The sequence below is a fragment of the Rhinichthys klamathensis genome, unplaced genomic scaffold (genome assembly GCF_029890125.1).
Source record: "Rhinichthys klamathensis goyatoka isolate OS25496 unplaced genomic scaffold, OSU_Roscu_1.1 h1tg000134l_1, whole genome shotgun sequence".
Taxonomy (NCBI): domain Eukaryota; kingdom Metazoa; phylum Chordata; class Actinopteri; order Cypriniformes; family Leuciscidae; genus Rhinichthys; species Rhinichthys klamathensis.
This window is the reverse complement of record NW_026606669.1, coordinates 1,142,620-1,163,251: the sequence shown is the minus strand read 5'-3', so window position 1 is coordinate 1,163,251 and position 20,632 is coordinate 1,142,620. Positions and strand designations below refer to the sequence as shown.

The window sequence follows — 20,632 nt, the reverse complement described above, 5'->3', positions numbered from 1 at the left end:
GAGTGATTATGATTTTGTCTTACAAGTTGTGAAATGTAAAGTAGATTTGCCTCAAAACTGGTCTTTGGCACTTCTAGACTTTTTAGATTTGAGCAAATGTAACAGTCTGCCAGACGTACAAAAACATTAACAAGCCAGCTATTTTCAACAGTGAAACCTCCATGGCGCATAAAACAAGCAAAAATGGTGTTCTGAGAAAGAAAGTCTTTATCAGACTTTGAATAGGGTCAGAAGCCATTTACTCAAAAGGAACAGAAGAAGAACTTGGCTCGTTTTGATCCTCACAGGGCTGATTCTCCTTCTGCTTCCGGCGGCTAATCTGCATCTGCAGCTGCAGCTTGTTAGTGAAGAAAATTGTCCTCCAGCCAACCTCCTTAGCTAAAGCTTCCACTGTTGGAGTCACAGTGTCACAATGCTTCCTTACTGTCTGCTCCCAGAACTCCTCGGAGTTACAAAGCTGAAGGGGGAAAAAAATCAGAAAGCACATACACTACAATGTAACCATTTAACCAGAGCTGGGTAGATTACATACAAATTGTAATCGGTTACTGATTACAAATTACATGACAAAAACGGTATAACGTAATCCATTACATATTTAACCCTAACCCTTTTGGATTACTTTTAGATTACTTTTGACCTTACTTGTTTATCACATTGATTTGAGTAGAATAATTTTGCACCATATTGATATTAAAGGTATAGCGGAGGATCTTTCCGAATTTTAGAGAAGACCCGCCCTCTCCAATTTTAAAAAAATGCACATGCGCAACACTCTATTTGCATGACTTGTGCCAGGGCTAGCATCGCTAATCATAGCTTACATTAACTTTTACTAGCAGTGATTTTAAATGGATTTCTCCAAATAGCATGACAAACTTTACCTGTCTAGTAGAATCTTCGCGACTGCGGCATCAGTGGGAAGCCCAACCTGTGCTTTTAGCGCACGCCAGCGTGTGAAATATTCACCCAAAATCACTCTTTGTGAAAGACCAAAATCAAGACCAAAGTCTTGTGTCTATATTCTGCGGCCTTTCTCTTCTTATTATACACTTCGTATACATTTTTTCTCTTTCGACCCTCAGCCATTTTCAAAGGAATGGCTGAAACCACTCATCACACATAATACACCTGAAAGTGCGCATGCGCAGAAAGCGAAAACTACATAGGGACGAGGACGTACGACGGCCTTACGTAAACATATCACCAGAATGATTGACACTTAGGTGGACCAATAGTATAGACTACCCACCAGGAAAAAGAAAATCCTCCGCTATACCTTTAAAATACAAAGAAAAAGAAAATATATTCTTTGTTATCAACAACATGAAGTGCCTCAAATATTATATTATGTCAGGGTTTTCCAGACTATTAACTAAATAAATCATTCTTTTAAAAATAAATAATTAAAAAATAAAACACTACTAAAAAAAAAGATAAAAAGATAATTTAATTTGTTTGCCTGCATGTCATGCGATGAAATGAAATGTAAACGTGAATTTGTTAAAAGACAAAAACCTTCCAAAGACATTAATGCATGGTTAAATAACTCATTGAATCTGAGTGATAATTCAAATAATAATTAATGTGTGAATCAAGAGTTGATTAGATCTGCAATGTTGAGAAAACACTTGTTAAAAGTGAAATGATTTCTGTAAATCCAGTGACCGAAAGCCGTGGGTCTCAGTTTTCAGTGGTAGTCACATGACTATAGTGGCTGGTCTGTGTGGGTAATTCCACAAACCTGGAAGACCTTCTGAACGTATACAAGCAGTAGGCGGTTTTAGAACGGAACATTTAAAAGATTAAAAAATAGTAGGGAGAATCAATGAATTATGAATGTTTGACTGCCATTGTTAGAATAACAAGTAATCAATAAAAAAGTAACTGTAGTCTGAATACAAGTATTTTAAAACGTATATAATCTAATTACAAGTACTTATTTTTTGGAATCTGATTACGTAATCCAGATTACATGTAATCAGTTACTTGCCAGCACTGCATTTAACATACATACAAACAGCAATTTAAAATGTATAATTAATTTAAGATATTCTACAAACATTCTATGTGAAATATTTTGTTTAAAAAGTGTGCTTGAGCGATTTTATTTCAAATGAAAGCCACTTGGTTTGGTTCTATGACCCTTTGAAACGCAATGGGATTTCAATAGGCCTTACCTCTTTAAACTTACGGCAGGTGCGTGAAAGACCTGAAATGTCTTCAAGGTCTAGATGTGCCATGATGGTGAAAAGCAAAGCATTGGGGAGACGGACAATGTAATCATAGTGGCCTTGGCATAAGTTTTTGGAGTACTGCAAGATGCGAGGACCAAATACCATGGCAACGTGATCTGGATGAGATAGACCAGGTCGTTCATTGAATGAGAAAGAGGCTACATTAAAAGACTTTACACACTTTATTTGAAATGTAAAAAAAAAGTGTATGTCTGGAATAGTAAGCAAGCACAAAGAAAGTTGCTGAATAACTTACTTTGCAGACGGCTGTCTTCTAAGAAGTCTTCATGTGATTCTCTTAGTTGTCCTGGTGGTGTGCTCCTGCAGTCTGATCTCAAAGAAATCTTCCACCAGCTCCAAACAACCTGTAGTGAAGGATGTTCATAATTATCATAAATAATAGTCTACAGTAAAACTGAGATAAAAACCTTTCTTTTCAGATGGATAGTGGCTTTTAATCAGGCAAACAGTTCTTCAGAGCTACTTTAATGATCATCTCCAGAGTGATATGTTGTAGGATCTTGAGTAGTAACCAATAGTTTCTTGATCTAAATAGGCTATATTTTCTTTTACACTTCAGTGTGATCATTACAGCTAGTTTAGCTTGTTAACTGTGAGGTAGCAGGACACTTGGCTCGCTTTTTTATTATCACATATTTTAGTAATCACCATAAATTAGGTAGGCCTATCATTTAAAATATTTAAAAAATTGGGCATGGTGCTATCATGATGGAAACTACTTTAAAACCTAAAGTATATATCAACTTGAAATTTTGAACACAACTTGGTTAGACATGTGGCTTTGATTTTCTAGTAATATTAGAGTCCAAATTATTTAGTAAAATATGTATTTTATTTTGTATAAAATAACAAATGGTCACTTAAGTACATTTGACCTGATGAAGACACAAATGTGTAAATTTCATTTCTTAACCAATTTGTTTCCAGCGGTAACATTTGTGTAAAATTTGGCATTGCGTTTGGAGGATCTTCTAATCTAGATTGGAGAAGAGAAGAGATAAACAAACAAATAGCAAACTTTTGGCCATAACCTGCCGCAAGAGTATCGCATTTGTGTTAACAATAATACAAAAAAAAAAAAAAACCTCGCACAAACCTCAGTAGGTGTAATTGCAAAGTGGAAATAGTCCTTCATAGGTGCAGGACCTTGTCCACTGAGCTCAAACAGAATTTCTCCCAGCAAGCTCGCCATTACCAGATATGATATCGTTGACGCGTTACCAGGACAACAGAAACTCAGATGCTCACAGTCTGCGTCATCATCTCCAGAGGCTGCGTTTGAAACCGGCGCATACTCAGAGTTCTTAATTTCAACAAGTAGCCTAACGTTACTTACTTAACGAGCGCTAAAAAAGTAGGTACTTTATAGCCTGATCTCGTTAAGTATGAATGCGACCGGACATCTGCCATATTGACATTATCATGTGACCTACGTTAACACAAACACAACAACTTAAAATATATGAGCGTCAGGTTTAATTAATTTCTGTAAATATCTTGATATTGATGAAACTTGCTTATTTTGTGGTCTTGTTGAAGAAACAGCCCCTTTATTTTGTGATTGTAGTATAACCAATACATTTAGGGTCGATTTATATTTTTAACCCTACTGTGACCCACAGTTTTATCCTTAAATATATATACATTTTATTACAAAAATCCCAAATCGTCATCTCATGAATATGTTGTTAATTTCTTCATTTTATATACAAAATTTTCACCCACAAGCAAAAAGCCCTTTTGGGCCTTCTATGTTTGGGCCCCCAAGGGCTGTCCTTTATATTTTCCTATTTTTCTTGTTGAATGTTTCAACATTGAATAAAGTTAACAATCTAAAGACAAATTTTCCCACTATAAAGAATCTTTTGTGAAATGGAAAGGTTGAGTTCTTTATGGAACCATCAATGCCACTAAATAGCCTTTATTTTAAAGAGCGTCTAATACAGTATGTGTACTAGGGTGGGAGATAAAAACTTGAATACAAAAAAAAAAAAGGATTAATTTCCTCAAATTATTCATACGTGATCACATTCAATAATTGAGAACTAAAAACTCTAGCTTTGCTCAATGAAGTGTAAAAAAAAAGCACAAACAGGCGCATGTAACACAGTAGTTAAAAATCATTTAATATTTTATACATATATTTATATATGTACACATTAACTTGTATTCCTTTAACGGTAACTTTTGATGTGGTCAAAAATCCATCGACGGAGAACACCGCAGGTCAGACCTGCCAATTTCCCAAGGTGCTCCCCGAGGGGAGATCATAGAAAGGCGTTCTCTACCACTTACATCTACTCGGCCCGTTTGTGCTGTAGACACCTGCTTTATGTTGTGCTGAGCTCCTCTGCCTTTACAATAGGTGTCAGGTTTTAATCCAAACCATGTTTTCTTACCTCCTTGAGGCGATTAGCGGCGTCTATTCCTCACAATGTGTTTTCGCCACGACTGAACGAAACATTTCTGCTAGAGCAGGTGCTAAGGACAAACTGAAGTTGTTTGTACAGCCAATCACAGCATCCCTAGACACCATTGTGTTCTGCTGTTTCCATCAGTTTCTCTTTGTGAATAACATGTTTTTAAAAGGATTACAAATGCTGATATGCACAAGGAGCTTACTTTCTAGGCATAAAACATTACTTATTGAGCTGAAGGCATAAATGAGGTGGGACAACCGTGGATTTTTGTCCAGAACACACCGGTGGGTGGGGAAGACCATCACCTGCGTATCCACAGCTCTTTCTCTAGAAATGTCACAGACTCAGTGCAGTAAATACAAAACCTGAATACTTTCAGATTCTTGAAGACAATGTTTTAGAGCATTGGTGATGCGGAATGTGTGCATGATGCAGCTGAAATGTGGTGGAAAGCGCTTTAGAGAAAGGGGTTTGTGGAGGAACCTCCTGTTGGGTACGGTCCCGCCGGGCCTCCACCCTGAAGAGAAAACAAACGTAAGCATGAGAGTGGATAAAGAAACATTGTTCTAAAGGTTTGATTCATAATTTCTGCCATCCAGCAACAACTTTGCAGATTTAGGAGCACATTATATACATCAAGTTAATTCTACTTCAAATGATCATGATAATTGTGGATGAGAAGACTTGAGAACAGACGAATCATGTTTAATGCAGCCTAATATTAATTACAATAGATGTAAAAATCATTAAGAGTCAGACTGCCATTAAGACATTAAAGGTGCATTCAGTAGTTTGGTGCTAAATGTCTTTTTGTGAAGTGTCATCTGAATGGTGTCAACTAAAAACCCTGAGTGAGAACCAAGTTGCTTCTTTTTTTGTAAGGAATTAATGATGGTCACATAAAAATCAGAGACAATCGTGATGATCCACATCAATAAATGGCAGTACAGCATCTAACATTTAATTTTATAACAAAATATGTAAATTAATAACCTTTATTTTTTTCTGAGGGGGAGTGGGATCAGTGACATGCCTAAATATGCCTTAATACACACCCAAACAAACCCAATTAAGGTAGAAAACACTTGATTCTGAATCAATTACACCAAATAAACTAGATGTAAATCGTTCTAAGTAAACAATGGGTCTCATTCACTAACCGTGCATATGCATGGGTTTGTGATTGAAATGTAGGAACAACTGAAAAAACTCATACACAAATCACATACCCTGGTCTTACAAACGTGTTAAGATGGAATTTTATACATATTTCATCAAATGTATTTCATCATTACAGTAAAAGAGCAAGAAAAGGTGCTTGAGCTTTTTCCCCTGCATAAAGATGCAGATTCGCATATGTACAGCTGGTTAATCAGAGGTCTTAATCTGGGTCTGTATTAAAGGTGTTTTTTGTTTTTGTTTTAACTTGTTTTGAGGATGGCACACTTGGCGTTACTTGAGGATTTTACTAAATGAATGAGTAAATACGAAATAAAATGCGCTGATTTTTCAACATGTGACAATTTCCACTGAAACGGGAAGACAGGGCGGGACATATCGAACAGCTCCTCCCCTTTTAAAAAATATCCAATAGCATTTCGTTCATATCACAGCTCAGCCAGAGCCGTTGAACTCCGCGTTGAACTCCGCGGTTTGACAGCTTATGGCAGCATATGACAGCCAGTCTAATAGATTCACCTTTTAAATTTTAAGGGGAACTTGGCAACTATTTCAACTAAAAGGGATACTCCACCAGTTTTTCTTATTAAACTATGTTATTCCATTAACTAAGACGAGTTGATACATACCTCTCTCGTCTCAGTGCGTGCACTATATCGCTCTGTATTGCCGCAAAACTATGTTAGCACTTAGCTTAGCCCATGCATTAAATATGGGCCAAGCAGAGAAGCGACCAAACACTTCCACGTTTTCCCTATGTAAACACAGTTACTCGAGTAGTGTAACTTGACCTGGGCTGGTGACACAAAATAAACCGTTGCGCTTTTCTAAGCGTTTAAAATTGATGACTATATTGTATGGCGGAATACCATAACAAGTGCTTTTGAGCACTTCGACTTGGCGCAATAATATCTTCACTCGTGAAAAGTCCCGGCTCCCGCTTCCTCTCCCCCTCCCTCTGACATTTCCGTCAATACAACCAACGTGACTTTTACTACCTGTGCTGTGCTATTAGCAAACTGCAGATCATTTGCAATGGCGGACTTTGTAGATGATTATGACTTCTTTGTAGAAGACCCAGAGCCATATCTGTTTGAACCCGAGTACACGGAGGAGGAATTAGCTCTTATGGACCGTGAGAGGCAAGAAAGATATGATCCAGAACAGACCGGAGCTGGCGAAAGACCACGGGCAAACAGCAATTGGTGGTGCAAGTGTGACTGTTGCGAACAGATGCCGACCGAAATTGAGAGCCTGTGCTGTTTAGAATGCTAACTAAGCTAACTAGCTTCCAACAACCTGTTACTTCGTCAACTCCGCTCGAACTACTACTACCGGCGCATGTCACGTTGGTTGTATTGACGGAAATGTCAGAGGGAGGGGGAGAGGAAGCGGGAGCCGGGACTTTTCACGAGTGAAGATATTATTGCGCCAAGTCGAAGTGCTCAAAAGCACTTGTTATGGTATTCCGCCATACAATATAGTCATCAATTTTAAACGCTTACAAAAAAAGCGCAACGGTTTATTTTGTGTCACCAGCCCAGGTCAAGTTACACTACTCGAGTAACTGTGTTTACATAGGGAAAACGTGGAAGTGTTTGGTCGCTTCTCTGCTTGGCCCATATTTAATGCATGGGCTAAGCTAAGTGCTAACATAGTTTTGCGGCAATACAGAGCGATATAGTGCACGCACTGAGACGAGAGAGGTATGTATCAACTCGTCTTAGTTAATGGAATAACATAGTTTAATAAGAAAAACTGGTGGAGTATCCCTTTAATAAAACCGTTTAGAAATCATTTGAATGGTTCAATAACCTGTTCTGGAGAGAATGGTGACTTTCCCCGCTCCCCCCAGCGTTCCCAGGCGGAAAACCAACCTTGCAACATCGGGACTAACGTACCGGTAAGTTGGAAATAGGAAGTCTCGTGAGAAGCGAGAACGAGCGAGAAACACAAACTGCATTATGGCAATTCGACATAATTCTATGATACTGTGTATGATGTAGGTCACCGTGATTTTGCCAAGCATATTTTGTTTATCCTGGATCAACATTCCTGTCCCAAAATGTAGTCCTTACGCAATCCCTACCCCTAAACCTACCCCTACCCATAACTTTTCCCTAAAATCAGAGGGTGATGATAGGTGAATAACACTGATGTTTAAGTACTTCACCCTTGTTCTAAGCCTAAACTTGACATAAACTGTAAAATTGTCCCTCAAATCTGATTGGTTGATTGGAAAGTTGATCCAGGATCAACAAAGATGTTGATCCAGGAACATGTGGTACTTGGTGAAATCACGTTCACCGTATGATGCATTACCCACCTCGGTAGACATAGCTCCACACGATAAAGTTGGCCGGCTCCGATAATAACAAATGCACATAAGCAGCGGTAGAAAGTGGGAGGAAGGTGCTGCAAGTGAGTTTTTTTATGACAGTGTTGTTAAAATATATGCCGCACAGCTGTAGGGGGAGCTCGATGAGAAAACATGCGACAACAAAAGTGAAAATCAGCGAAGAAATGGCTAGAGTTGCCAAGTTCCCCTTTAAAATGAAACGGTTACTAAAGCATAACGGTGAACATAATCATGCTGAGGAGGACGTGTAGTTTGAAAAGTGTGTAATTGATGTTAGTTCGAGTGATACTAACGCAAAACCAAACTTCATTTGCCCCAATGGAAAGCACATTTAAACTGTCTGAATCGTTCCCTATCCCCATATAGTGCATTATGTGCCATTCACCATATAGAAAATAGTAATTGTGTGAACAAGTGACTGATTTCAGCTGCAGCTTCAGCATCTATTTATAATGTAGGTGGCGGGACACTTCAGATTCTAGAGAGCATTTGATTGGACAGAAAATCTAAAGGGCAGGGTGATGTCATAAAAATCGTTGATCCATATTGGCGTAAGAGAGAGTCTGTACATTTTGAACGCTTATATCTTCTAAAAGCAAATTTTGTCATTGTTTTGGAGCACACTAGCTTATAAATAACCATAAGGCTAACATATTCATACTAAAAGCCACAAAAAATAAACAAATTGCCAGAGGGGGCCTTCAAGTCAGATTGAAACCCACTGCTTTTAAAGCAATAAATAAAGAATATCCTTCATACTTAGTATTTACTTCATAGCAACTGGCTTGCTTACCATGAATGGGTTGCTGGAGATCCCAGGTCCTGTGACCTGCTGCCCATAGTTGCCCATAGGTTTGGCCTGTCCGTAGGCTGGAAACCCCCCTGAGGAGGACCATAAAAGATGAAAGGCCATGGAGCAGGTGTGTTACATTAAAGACTGACCTCAATGCTAAAGCACTGAACCTGCTACTCCAACACATGCAACACCAAAACTCACATTAAAAGCAGGAAAAGCAAAAAGAGTTGATGCTTAATACAATACACAAACAGCCTTTCTCATGAGTATGCATAAAGGAAGGCATAAGCCACTGGGGGTTTGGGCCACCACGCACTCACGAAAACACAAATATAGTCTCACATACCATTGGGCTGTTGGTGGTAGGCTGCAGGTGGGGGAAAGGGACCTTGGCCAGGGAATTGCTGCTGGAAAGTCCCACTAAAACTGGTTGGCAGGCAGAAACTGGTTGCGTTCCCAAAGCCTGCTGGCATGCTCATGGAGCCAGTGCCAAATGAGGCTAAAGTAAATAAAAGGAGACCAGAGGAGGAGTAGCATGTTTCATCTGCTCATTCCTTGAATGGACACACACATAACGAGCATGCTGATCTCGACCAAAGCGAGGTTTTACCTGAGGCGGCTGCTCTCCCATTGGTTTGGAATGGATTTGTAGACATGGGCTCCTGAACCATTCCAGCAGCCACGAATGGGTTTGTGGAGGGAGCGGCTGCACGATCAAAAGTCTCGAGTCAGTTTAAAAGACTTACATGTTAAAAACTTACTTAAACGAATCTTAAAAGTTCCACCTGCAAAACCCTGTTGCATGTTGGGTATTCCTGGCTGAGCTGGAGGTGCAGCAGCTCCTGGGACACCTCCATACACACTTTGGTAGTGCATTAACACACAAAAACATGTACATGAACAGCCTAAAAGCAAGGTGGACTGTGCAGAGAATATACGGTAAGTAATGCAGTGGTCTCTCACCCTTGTGCGCTCCCACTGGTAACGGTGGAACTGAGGACACTGTCAAGCTCAGCTAGGGCCGCGTAACGGTCCCCTCTCGATAAACTGCTCAGAGGCGGGGCAGGGGCCACATTGGGTTGTGGAGGAATGGACATGCCTCCTCCAGAATCGCATAAGGGTTAGAGCTTAAATTTATACTCAAGACTTATTGAATTAATTCAATTCAATTTATAAAGCACAATTAAAAACAACTGCTGTTGACCAATGTGCTGTACGAGAGGACACAAGTAACAAACATAACCATGAAATGCATTCAGGCAGGCACAAAGTCACAAGTGGACAAACAGAGCATAAAAGAGTAAAGTATCAAATCACAGAATGTAAGCCTGGTGAAATAGGAACGATTTATCTTCGATTTAAACGGGTCATGTTGGGGCAGTTCTGATTTGAATTGGGAGGTTGTTCCAAAGTTTTGGAGGGGCTACGGTTTTTGGAAGAATTAAGGCTCTGTTTACACCTGGTATTAAGATGTGTTTTGGTCAGATCACAAGTAGATGAGGGAGACATACCAGTTTACCCCTGGTGTTTTAATCCATCTCTTTTGTCCACTTTCAACAACTTCTGTCCTGATTTCTTCGAGGGGAGGGTCTATGGGCAGGTAAATGTATTCAGATCTTTCGATCTAATAGATAAAATAAGCTTGCACAATTAACATATGAACTCTGACAGACGCAAACCCAAGCCGAACGCTGTGAGTGTGTGTTAGAAATCAGGAATGGTGAGAGAACATTGTGCTTGGTATGTTTTTCGACTTCAAACTAAACTCTCCATCGGACCAAGTTTAAATCCCGCCTGGCTGGTGCGCTTCCCATAATGTTTACACATTAGGTCAGTCGCCAGAGAGTATGCGGTCTTTCGTGGCTGAACGCATTCGACCACATGAGCGTTTACACTACGAAAGCAATTCCGTCAAATGCGTTTGACTACTTCTGAAAATGGTTGAAAGTGGACAAGCTCAAAACATTTTAGACCCTGTTTAAACCTGTATTTAGCATCGTCCACTTATGATCCGATCGACCAAAACGCATCTTTATACCAGGTGTATACAGGACCTAAAAGCCTCATTGTCAGACCTAAGAGCTTGCGCTGGGTGATGATCTATCAACAGTTCAGAGAGGCATGAGGGTGCTAAACCGTTTAGAGACTTTAAAACCAATAAAATCAATTCTATAACGCACAGGTAGCCAATGCAAAGACTGTACAGGGTAATATAATCACACATATTCTCACGTATTAACAATGCATAAGGGTCAACAACAAAAAAGTGTGTCCATAATAACAAAGGAGAGATATTTTAAAAATCTAGTTTAGACTAGCATTTTCTTAGATATGTACTCTTTGTATTCAGGTTGGTTTTGAATGGATTTTATACCATTTTCACTCAAACTTCATGTGGTCTATCAATCGAGTAAAAAGTAATACATATTTTCCTTACACATGGAATACAATGTTGTTATTTTTAACTAAAACTTAACTGATCAAAAATTTTCTTTTGGTAACTCAAAGTCAAACATAAATATTAGATCAAAAACTTAAAATACAAACGAAAATTACAAGTTAAATACATAAGTTTAAGTACTAAAATTACTAAAACTATAAATGAAATAAAAATAAATTAAAGCTTTATTGAAATACTGAAAATCAAAAACTAATACAAATAACAAAAGCACAACAAAATTACGAACACTAACTAAAAATATATATTAAAAAACTATTTAAAATATGAATAAATACTATAATAGTATATATAAAATAAATAATAATAAAATAACACTGGTGTACACAATTTATATATATTTTTAAAGTAATGATTATGTGGGTCGCACCGCATTTTATAACGTGAACTAATCTTGATTTGTCAGTTATGACTCATGAAGGTATGTAGGGCTTCTCTCGAGGATATAATTATCTGTTTCCTGTTATTATTATGATTTGTGTTTTACTCCTGCATGTTGGTTGCACCACATGACCTTAAAATATTTTTCTCCAAAGAAATAATAAATTTAAGTTGTCAAACTCCTAGGTTTTCTTTTCAATATTTTTTTCTTTTCTTTTTAAATTTAAATAAATTAAAAGATGAGGACAAAACAATAAGTGTAATTTCTTTTACCCATTGTCTTTCCTTAAATGATTGGTACAGTACTGTTAAAGTAAGCCAGCAGCAACAGAGGTGATATTAAGCCAATAACATTCTGTAACAACCATGACAGGAAATAGAATTACACGTGAACATAATACACAATAGATGGGGCAGGGTGTGGTACCTGTGTGGGGTTGTTGAAGGGAAGGCTTTGAGGGGGGTGATGTGCCAAAATGTGACGGTACACTGGCGTTTCCAAAGGAATCAAAATTGGCAAACTCTGTGGTGGAATTATTTTGTGCTACAGATGGCACAGGGTGAACAAAATAAATTAATGAACAGGACTCATGAGGAAAATAAAAGTGACAGTCTGAAATCATGGTTCTGACATAAATGTAGGCAATCAAAAGCAAACAGAGCTGACTGACTTCATTCACAAATGGTTGTAGAGTAGGGTAGTTGAAATGACATTTAAAGGGATTGTTCATCCACAAATTAAAATTATGTCCTCATTTTCTGACATCATCTGTTTTTATTCACATAAGGAAAGTCAGTGGGGTCCAAAACAACATCGGATCCCACAAACTTTCATTGCATGAAAAATAAATAAATTCTATGTATCTTTTGTGTTCCACAGAAGAAAGAAAGTCAGACAGGTTTGAAACAAATTGAAAGTGAGAAAACAAATTTTCACAGAATTTTCATTTTTGGGTGTACTATCCCTTTAAATAAATGACAAAAAGCTATGTGACATAAGATGATTAGTAGTGACAAAACAATTAAAGGAACTTTCGACTGGCATCTAAATTACTTATGCAAATTAGAGCTGTCAATCTATTAAAAATCTTAATGGTTACCTGAGGGCCTGTTAAAATGTGCAAAATTAGCAAAGTTTGAGGAGCTGGCAGTTTGAGCTTGAGGGGCAGCAAAAATATCTCCACCCAAGTCAGAGAGGAGGTCAAACTTCTTCTCCTGGCCTGCAGACTGGGCCTGGACACGACTGGTTACTGGGGACTGAGACAGAAACGTGGGGAAGGCATGAAGAGAAAAGCAGGGCACAACCTGATTCCACGGAGAAGAAATAACTGTTCTGTGGTTCCGAATGAAAGCACAAATGTGTAGGTGGTTGTGTGTAGTTACCTGGTTAGACGGAGTCTTGGTAAGATGCAGGGTTTTGAGGGGCTGGGGAAGAACCTCTGGGGTGCTACTGGTACTGCTAGCAGATGAACCAGATATTGAGGCCTGCACAGAAGCTATCACCCTGGCTTGTTCTGGGGGAACATACCTGCAAATGACGGTGGCACAATAATAAAGCTGTCAATTTGTAGGAAGCCGGAAGGCTAACTTGCCATGGGCTCCCTTGGGACTTTATAATGAGTTTTTAGAATAGAGGTTTTTGATTTATGAGTAAAACAAGTCTGTGCATGGTTAACATGACTTGAAGGGCTTTGTTCTACAACATAATTTACACAGTCATACATTACCCATCAAGATGTTTTGATGTTTTTGAAATGAGTCTCTTATGTTGCACTTATTTGAGGACTACTCTTAAACTGAAATCCACCGTTCTAAAATCCCATTAGAAACACCAGAGGGAACTCATGAACTGAAAATGCTGACAAGTCTTTTTCTTTTTTTTATGGAATATTGCAATATTTATTATGAATGATTTATCTCTGCACATCATTAATATTTTTTTTAATCCATGTACACTCATTTAATCAAAATAACAGAATAACCCTCCCTCTTCTCTGATGATGTGTTTACAGACCTGTCACTCACATGACATCACAGCAATAGCAAACCACAATCATTCAATCAATTCCTGATGGACAAAATCAGGTTCTGTTCTACATTTTTTCTTGTTAAAAAAGCCGTTTCACTTGGATATACTTCACAATAGGGAAGAAAAGACTAATCACAACTTCCGCTTCATGCCAAATTTAGAGGTTCTCAGACTGGGGGGATTGGAGGAACTGTTGGTAAGCCTCACTGAGGCTGCATTTACTTGATAAAAAATACAGAAAAAAATGTATATTGTGAAATATTATTACAATTTAAAATTGTCTATTTGAATATATTTTAAAATGTAGTTTATTCCTGTGATGTCAAAGCTGTATTTTCAGATTTTCAGCATCATTACTCCAGTCTTCAGTGTCACATGATCCTTCAGAAATCATTCTGAAATGCGGATTTGGCCTTATTATTATTATCAATCAATGCTGAAAACAGATTTTTGTGGAAACCATCATATATATATATTTTTTCAGGATTCTTTGGATGAATAATGAAGCATTTATTTGAAATAGAAATCTTTTGTAACATTATAAAATGTCTTTACTGTCACTTTTGATCAATTTAATGCATCCTTAAAAGTATTCATTTCTTTCAAACCACCAAACAAAGAAAGTACTGACCCCAAGCTTTTGACTGGTAGTGTACATGCTGTGAGTAACAATTATTTTATTTACAGTATGTAAATTCATAAGTAACTGCGTTGGGAGTCATTTATTTTTTCTAAGGCATTTTTGGTCTGTGGGCTGGCAGATAGTGTGAAGGTTCAATGCGGATTTAGATTTCTTTTTGCCTTTACTGAGACGAGTCAGTATAGATTTTGTATTTTAGTGTAATTTCCTGATTCCACAGATGAGATTTCCATCAGAATTTATTGAAGAACCTCAGTATGAAAATGAACAGCTTTATTGCACTACAATAGCAATAATGCCACCTGAAATGCATGATCTCAAAAGCATTTGGCACATAAGACATGTGCACAAAGCAAAAAACAACATGCTACAGAGAAACACATGTCACAAAAGGAGGATGTATCTGACCAGAGACTCCTTACCATCTTTTCTTCTCATATTTCTCCTGAAGAAACTCTTTGACTTTCTGAGGTTCACGGAAATCTGGGATCACAGAGCTCTTGTCATCATACAACCCCAGCCAGATGTGTTTGCAGACCTGAGCACAAAAAAAGAGAGGATACTTAGAGGAGCCTCAGTATGTTCATAGACTGTAATGTGTTAAAGCGTATTGTACCTCATTGCTGTGTTTTTGTAAGAACTCGATTTCCTGTTGGGTGAAAGTTGTCATAGAAATGGACTTCACTCTGTGTGGAGGGTTGATGCCTCGTCTGGGATACAAATCAAATGACAAACATCACGGACTGGTCACAGAGACGAGACTAAACTCTGAGAAGTTGGCGATCTCTAATTCTGCCAGTCGTACATTATTAGTGGTGCTTATATTTGTTATTCTTCTGGACAAAAAGTATTTTCACTATAAGCACATATGATACCTCAATTTATGGAATTTGAAGAAAAATGTTCTATGACTTTTCTAAATGATTATATTTCGATTTTTGCCGGCAGATTAAAAAATAATAATAATTAATTATAATTTATTTTATGAATATTAAAATGTAAAATACATTGTTATACATTTTAATCATTATAATTGACTCAAGGCAGTGTACTAGCAGTGTTCAGACCCCTGCGGCTCTGTTCGGGGCCCCTGTCATACTCAGTCATATTTCGGCAACAGAATGTCATAAAGACACTGACATCGAGGTTGGCTCTTTTGACTTAGGACCTTAAATTGAAGTCCTGTGGAGCCCCAAAGCCCTATGAGGGCCCCCGTCATAGATATATTTCGGCACCATAATGTCATAAGGACACTGACATCAGGGGCGGCACTTTTGACTTAGAACCTTAAATTGAGACCACATGTGGAGTCACACAGCCCTCTGGGGGCCCCCCGAGGCTCTTGTGGTGCCCCTGTCATATTCAGTTATATTGATTCTTGGCACCAGAATGTCATAATGACATTGACATCAGGGGTGGCGCTTTAGACTTAGGACCTTAAATTGAGGTCCTGTGGAGGCCCACAGCCCTCTGGGGGTCCCCGGAGGCCCTTGTGGAGCCCCTGTCATATTTAGTCATATTTCGGAACCATAACGTCATAAGGACATTGACATCAGGGGTGGCTCTTTTGACTTAGTACTGTAAATCTAGGTTCCAGTGTGGAGCCCCAAAGCCCTCTGGTGGTCACTGTTGGCCCCTGTCATAACTCTGCACCAAAATGTCATAGAGACATCATCTTACCAGCCAATGAACTGAGACCCCGTGTGCACTACCTGGGGCCCAAATCTCAGCACCACAACATCATACCATCATTTTCACTAGTGGCATTGTCTGCAAGTTGAATACCACTCATTTGTTTCAGTTTATCTAGTTATGAACATATTTTATGCATAAGCAGCTGTAATGTTTAAACATGGGTGTGTCACACATTGACACAGTAATTTATGAACACACACACAATTTTAGCCATATGGCACAAACGTCACACCGTCTTATTTAAAAACGGATCGTGAAGTTCGGCTGTTCTGGCTCTGAATCTCGTGCTATTTTTGTGAGAGCTGATGTTATGATGATGTTAGAGACAGCTGGGACACATTCTGCAGATGATCTTTCAGATGGGAGGGGTTGTTAGGCGTCTGCCCAATGCCATACAGACTCTTGAGAAAAAAACAAGTTCGTTCACCATCTGTGTGAATATGAGGGGCCTCGTTATAAACTTACAGTATTCCGGAACAGGTGGTGCACACAAACGAGCCCACTGTCATGTTGGCGTAGGTCGGGCCGCGCTGATCGCAATCAAAGCATTTCCTATTAGGAGGCAGGCTGGTCATCTCCCGAAGCATCTTCAAGTGTTTCTCCTCCTGTTTTCGCTTGGCACTCGCCGCCATCACGAAATTATAAAGCTTTCGGGTCTAGGGCAGGTGAAGCTGGAGGTTATAAGTAAGTCTAGTGCATAAACACACCCGGCAGCGCTGGAAAATCGTTCCACATAGGACTGCCAGGAATAGCCATAAACGTCCTGTTCTTCACTGGACTGATGTGGAGCGCTAAAGGCCATACATTTCAATGCTGCCATCTACTGCACCGGAGAGAAACGCCTCTACTGTATGGAACATGGTCAAAAACATGAGTAATATGCATGGTAATATGAGTGTATGAATATTTAATTGTGAACGAGAGCCTGACTGACACCCTGATGTCCACATTCATGTTTCACGGTATTTACATCATGGCACTCGCTTAGGGGTCAGACATGTGTTCCTCAGTGCAAAAGAGGCCAAAGAAAATAAGCAGTTTTTAAAGAAAAGCATGTTCTATACTTTGTGTCAATATTTGTTCTTTAATATTAGAAATACTCATATTTTTTTACTTTAATACTAGACAACTATTTAGTATCTTCAACCTGCAGTATTTAAGACCATTTAGCCTTTTTTAATCACTTCCACAGTTGTGTGTGTGTGTGTGTGTGTGTGTGTGTGTGTGTGTGTGTGTGTGTGTGTGTGTGCGTTCATATACAAAGTACCATTCCGATGAAGGATAAATTGTTAAAAATCGAAAAGACCACCAGAGGGTTAAATAACACACAATGAAACTTCATAGGAACAGAAAAGCCATGTTTTTGTGTCACTATGGTATCCTGACTAAAAACATGGTAAAATGGTGCTTTCTTATGTATTATGGCCCTGAATGATTCCCATATTCATACATCATGGTATCTACAGAATATGGTATCCCTAGGTACTTTAAAGATTACCATGGTATTGCAAAGCTAAAAAAAACCATGACATTACCAAGTTACCATGTCCAAAAAACATGATATTAGCTTGGTACTTTGTAGTTTTTAGATGTATCATATACATATACACAAATACAAAGCACTCACTCACTCACTCACTCACTCACTCACTCTTAGATAAAGCGCTGTGAATTCCGGCTCGCGTACCCCGAAATGATAAAATAAAACAAAATTCTGTATCAAAATTTATAGGCAAGAAAAGTAGTTTGTTTAGGCTGGGTTGAATGAATTACAAACCTGCGCACATATTTTAAAAAGCACATAACTATAGAATTCTGAATGAGCATGTGAACGCCGTCAGCGTTAATCACAGGTTCGCGTTTAAAGTCTGATCATTTCGACGGAGGTGAATCAATCAAAGTTAACTTTAGCTGGAAGTAACATTATTCAAGAACCGCTATAACGCCAAAACAATCTGTTACCTTAAATTATATGTTTATCTCTGTAAAGCTGCTTTGAAACAATTCATTGTTAAAAGCGCTATATAAATGAAGATGACTTGACTGACTGACTGACTGACTGACTGACTGACTGACTGACTGACTGACTGACTGACTGACTGACTGACTGACTGACTGACTGACTGACTGACTGACTGACTGACTGACTGACTGACTGACTGACTGACTGACTGACTGACTGACTGACTGACTGACTGACTGACTGACTGACTGACTGACTGACTGACTCACACTCACTCACTCACTCACTCACTCACTCACTCACTCACTCACTCACTCACTCACTCACTCACTCACTCACTCACTCACTCACTCACTCACTCACTCACTCACTCACTCACTCACTCACTCACTCACTCACTCACTCACTCACTCACTCACTCACTCACTCACTCACTCACTCACTCACTCACTCACTCACTCTCTCTCTCTCTCTCTCTCTCTCTCTCTCTCTCTCTCTCTCTCTCTCTCTCTCTCTCTCTCTCTCTCTCTCTCTCTCTCTCTCTCTCTCTCTCTCTCTCTCTCTCTCTCTCTCTCTCTCTCTCTCTCTCTCTCTCTCTCTCTCTCTCTCTCTCTCTCTCTCTCTCTCTCTCTCTCTCTCTCTCTATTCTTTTGTAAAATTGAGAAGTTTCTTACAAAAGACAAAGAATATGAAGAATGTCCAGGTTGTAGATTACTTTCCTGATCGGAAAGCATTCATTGAATCAGCCGTGATGTTAATGAGGGGAGAAGGTGAAGAACGATTCACAGTACAGGAGATATATAGACTGAAGAAATTTGTTTCTAAAGTGAAATTGGAATTAAAGATTGAAGATGGATTTGAAACTACATAGGTGTCTCTTTCTTAAGTTATTGTGTGTTTCTGTATGTTGTTTAAATTTATGCAATCAAATGAGTGCAATAAAAGTGGGCACCCTTAACTTGAATGGTGCTAGATATTCAAAAAAGAGCACTTTTGTTTGAGTTAATTAGTCAGAAGGGTGTAGATGTAATGTTCATACAGGAAACACACAGTGACTGCTTGAATGAAATTGACTGGAGGAAAGAATGGCAAGGGCAGGTGTACCTCACACATCTGAGCTCAGTCACAGGCGGAGTGGCCATTCTTTTTGCAAAAAGTTTTTTGCCAATTTCATGTCAAATAAAGCAAATGATACCTGGTAGGCTTTTAATCCTGCAAGCAAAATTTGAAAAGTTTAATTTTGTTTTTCTTAATATATATGCTTCCACAAATGGTACTGAAAGAATTGTGTTATTTAATAATGTCAGTGTTTTTTTTACAAAATTGTAATTCTGATGATTATCTTTTTTTGGGGGGGGGGGGGGGGATTTTAATTGTACTGAAAATCATGTTCTTGATATGAATCATTTGGAACCTCACACTGCTTCAAGTCGTGTAATCCGTGAATTGATTGAAACACAGTTTATGTGATGTGTGGAGAGAATTGAACCATAACAATAGGCAGTACACATGGACACACTCCAGAGATAATGCTATTTCTATGGCCAGGCTTGATAGGTTTTATTGTTCTAGATATCATTTTAATATTGTCAAAAAGTGTGTTATTACTCCAGTTGGGTTCTCGGATCACTGTTTGGTTTTGTGTGAAGTGTTTATAGCAAATGTTAAAATAAAGAGTGCTTATTGGAATTTCAATGCATCTTTGTTGGATGATATGAATTTTAGAGATGTGTTCTGTAATTTTTGGGGCATTTTTAAAAGTAGGAAAAATTGTTTTAAGGATTTAAGACAGTGGTGGGATTGTGGGAAAGTTGAAATAAAAGCTTTATGTCAGCAGTACGCTTTCAATGTCTCTCGAGATATTACACACTCAATGAGAAAACTTGAATCTCAGATTATTGAATTGCAAAAGTTGTTTGAAGTTACTGGGGAACAAAAATGTCTTGATGCTCTTAAGTCTAAAAAGTCATTTCTTACAGACCTGCTGGGTATGAAGACACAAGGGGCTCTGGTTAGATCACGCTACCAGATGCTCACACAAATTGATGCCCCATCAAGGTTTTTTTTTTGGCCTAGAACGAAAAAATGGGCAGAGGCGATATATTCACTCTATTCGAACAGAAAATGGGCAGGAATTGAAAGAGCCCGCAAGTATCAGGAAAGGGGCCGTACAATTCTATGCTGAGTTATATAGGAGTGAATATGAAGAGAATGAGGAGCTCTCTGCCAAATTTTATGATGGCTTGCCAAATATTGCACAGGACAATGTAGTAAAACTTGATGGGTCTCTTACAGAGCAGGAGCTTTTAAATGCTTTAAAAGACATGAAGACTGGTAAAGCACCAGGTATTGATGGTCTCTCCGTGGAGTTTTATAAGGCCTTTTGGGGAGTGATGGGCAAGGACCTTTTGGATGTTCTAAATGAAAGTTTGGTTGTGGGTTCACTCCCTCTAA

At 38.6% G+C, this 20,632-nt stretch overlaps 2 protein-coding genes across 3 annotated transcripts; both read right to left on the bottom strand.

Annotated features, from left to right (window-relative positions):
* Positions 1-184: 184 nt before the first annotated feature.
* On the bottom strand, positions 185-3,452 carry fbxo36b (F-box protein 36b). Its single transcript, XM_056256966.1, has 4 exons — positions 3,355-3,452; positions 2,494-2,602; positions 2,181-2,353; positions 185-457 (listed from the first exon to the last, which is right to left on the bottom strand). The coding sequence occupies exons 1-4, from the start codon at positions 3,448-3,450 to the stop codon at positions 239-241; spliced, it is 597 nt and encodes a 198-aa protein (XP_056112941.1). The 5' UTR covers positions 3,451-3,452; the 3' UTR covers positions 185-238.
* Positions 3,453-4,744: 1,292 nt separating this feature from the next.
* Positions 4,745-17,014, bottom strand: agfg1b (ArfGAP with FG repeats 1b). 2 transcript variants are annotated; one of them, XM_056257020.1, is made up of 12 exons: positions 16,681-17,014; positions 15,137-15,230; positions 14,943-15,058; positions 13,235-13,379; positions 12,952-13,108; positions 12,280-12,395; positions 9,976-10,118; positions 9,798-9,874; positions 9,623-9,718; positions 9,359-9,511; positions 9,010-9,098; positions 4,745-5,195 (listed from the first exon to the last, which is right to left on the bottom strand). In XM_056257020.1, exons 1-12 carry the CDS (start codon positions 16,845-16,847, stop codon positions 5,136-5,138), a joined length of 1,413 nt encoding a protein of 470 aa, XP_056112995.1. In that variant the 5' UTR covers positions 16,848-17,014; the 3' UTR covers positions 4,745-5,135. The 2 variants fall into 2 exon arrangements, with proteins under 2 accessions (XP_056112995.1, XP_056112996.1); XM_056257021.1 differs by lacking the exon at positions 12,280-12,395 and having other exon boundaries at positions 12,953-13,108.
* Between the last annotated feature and the right edge of the window lie 3,618 nt (positions 17,015-20,632).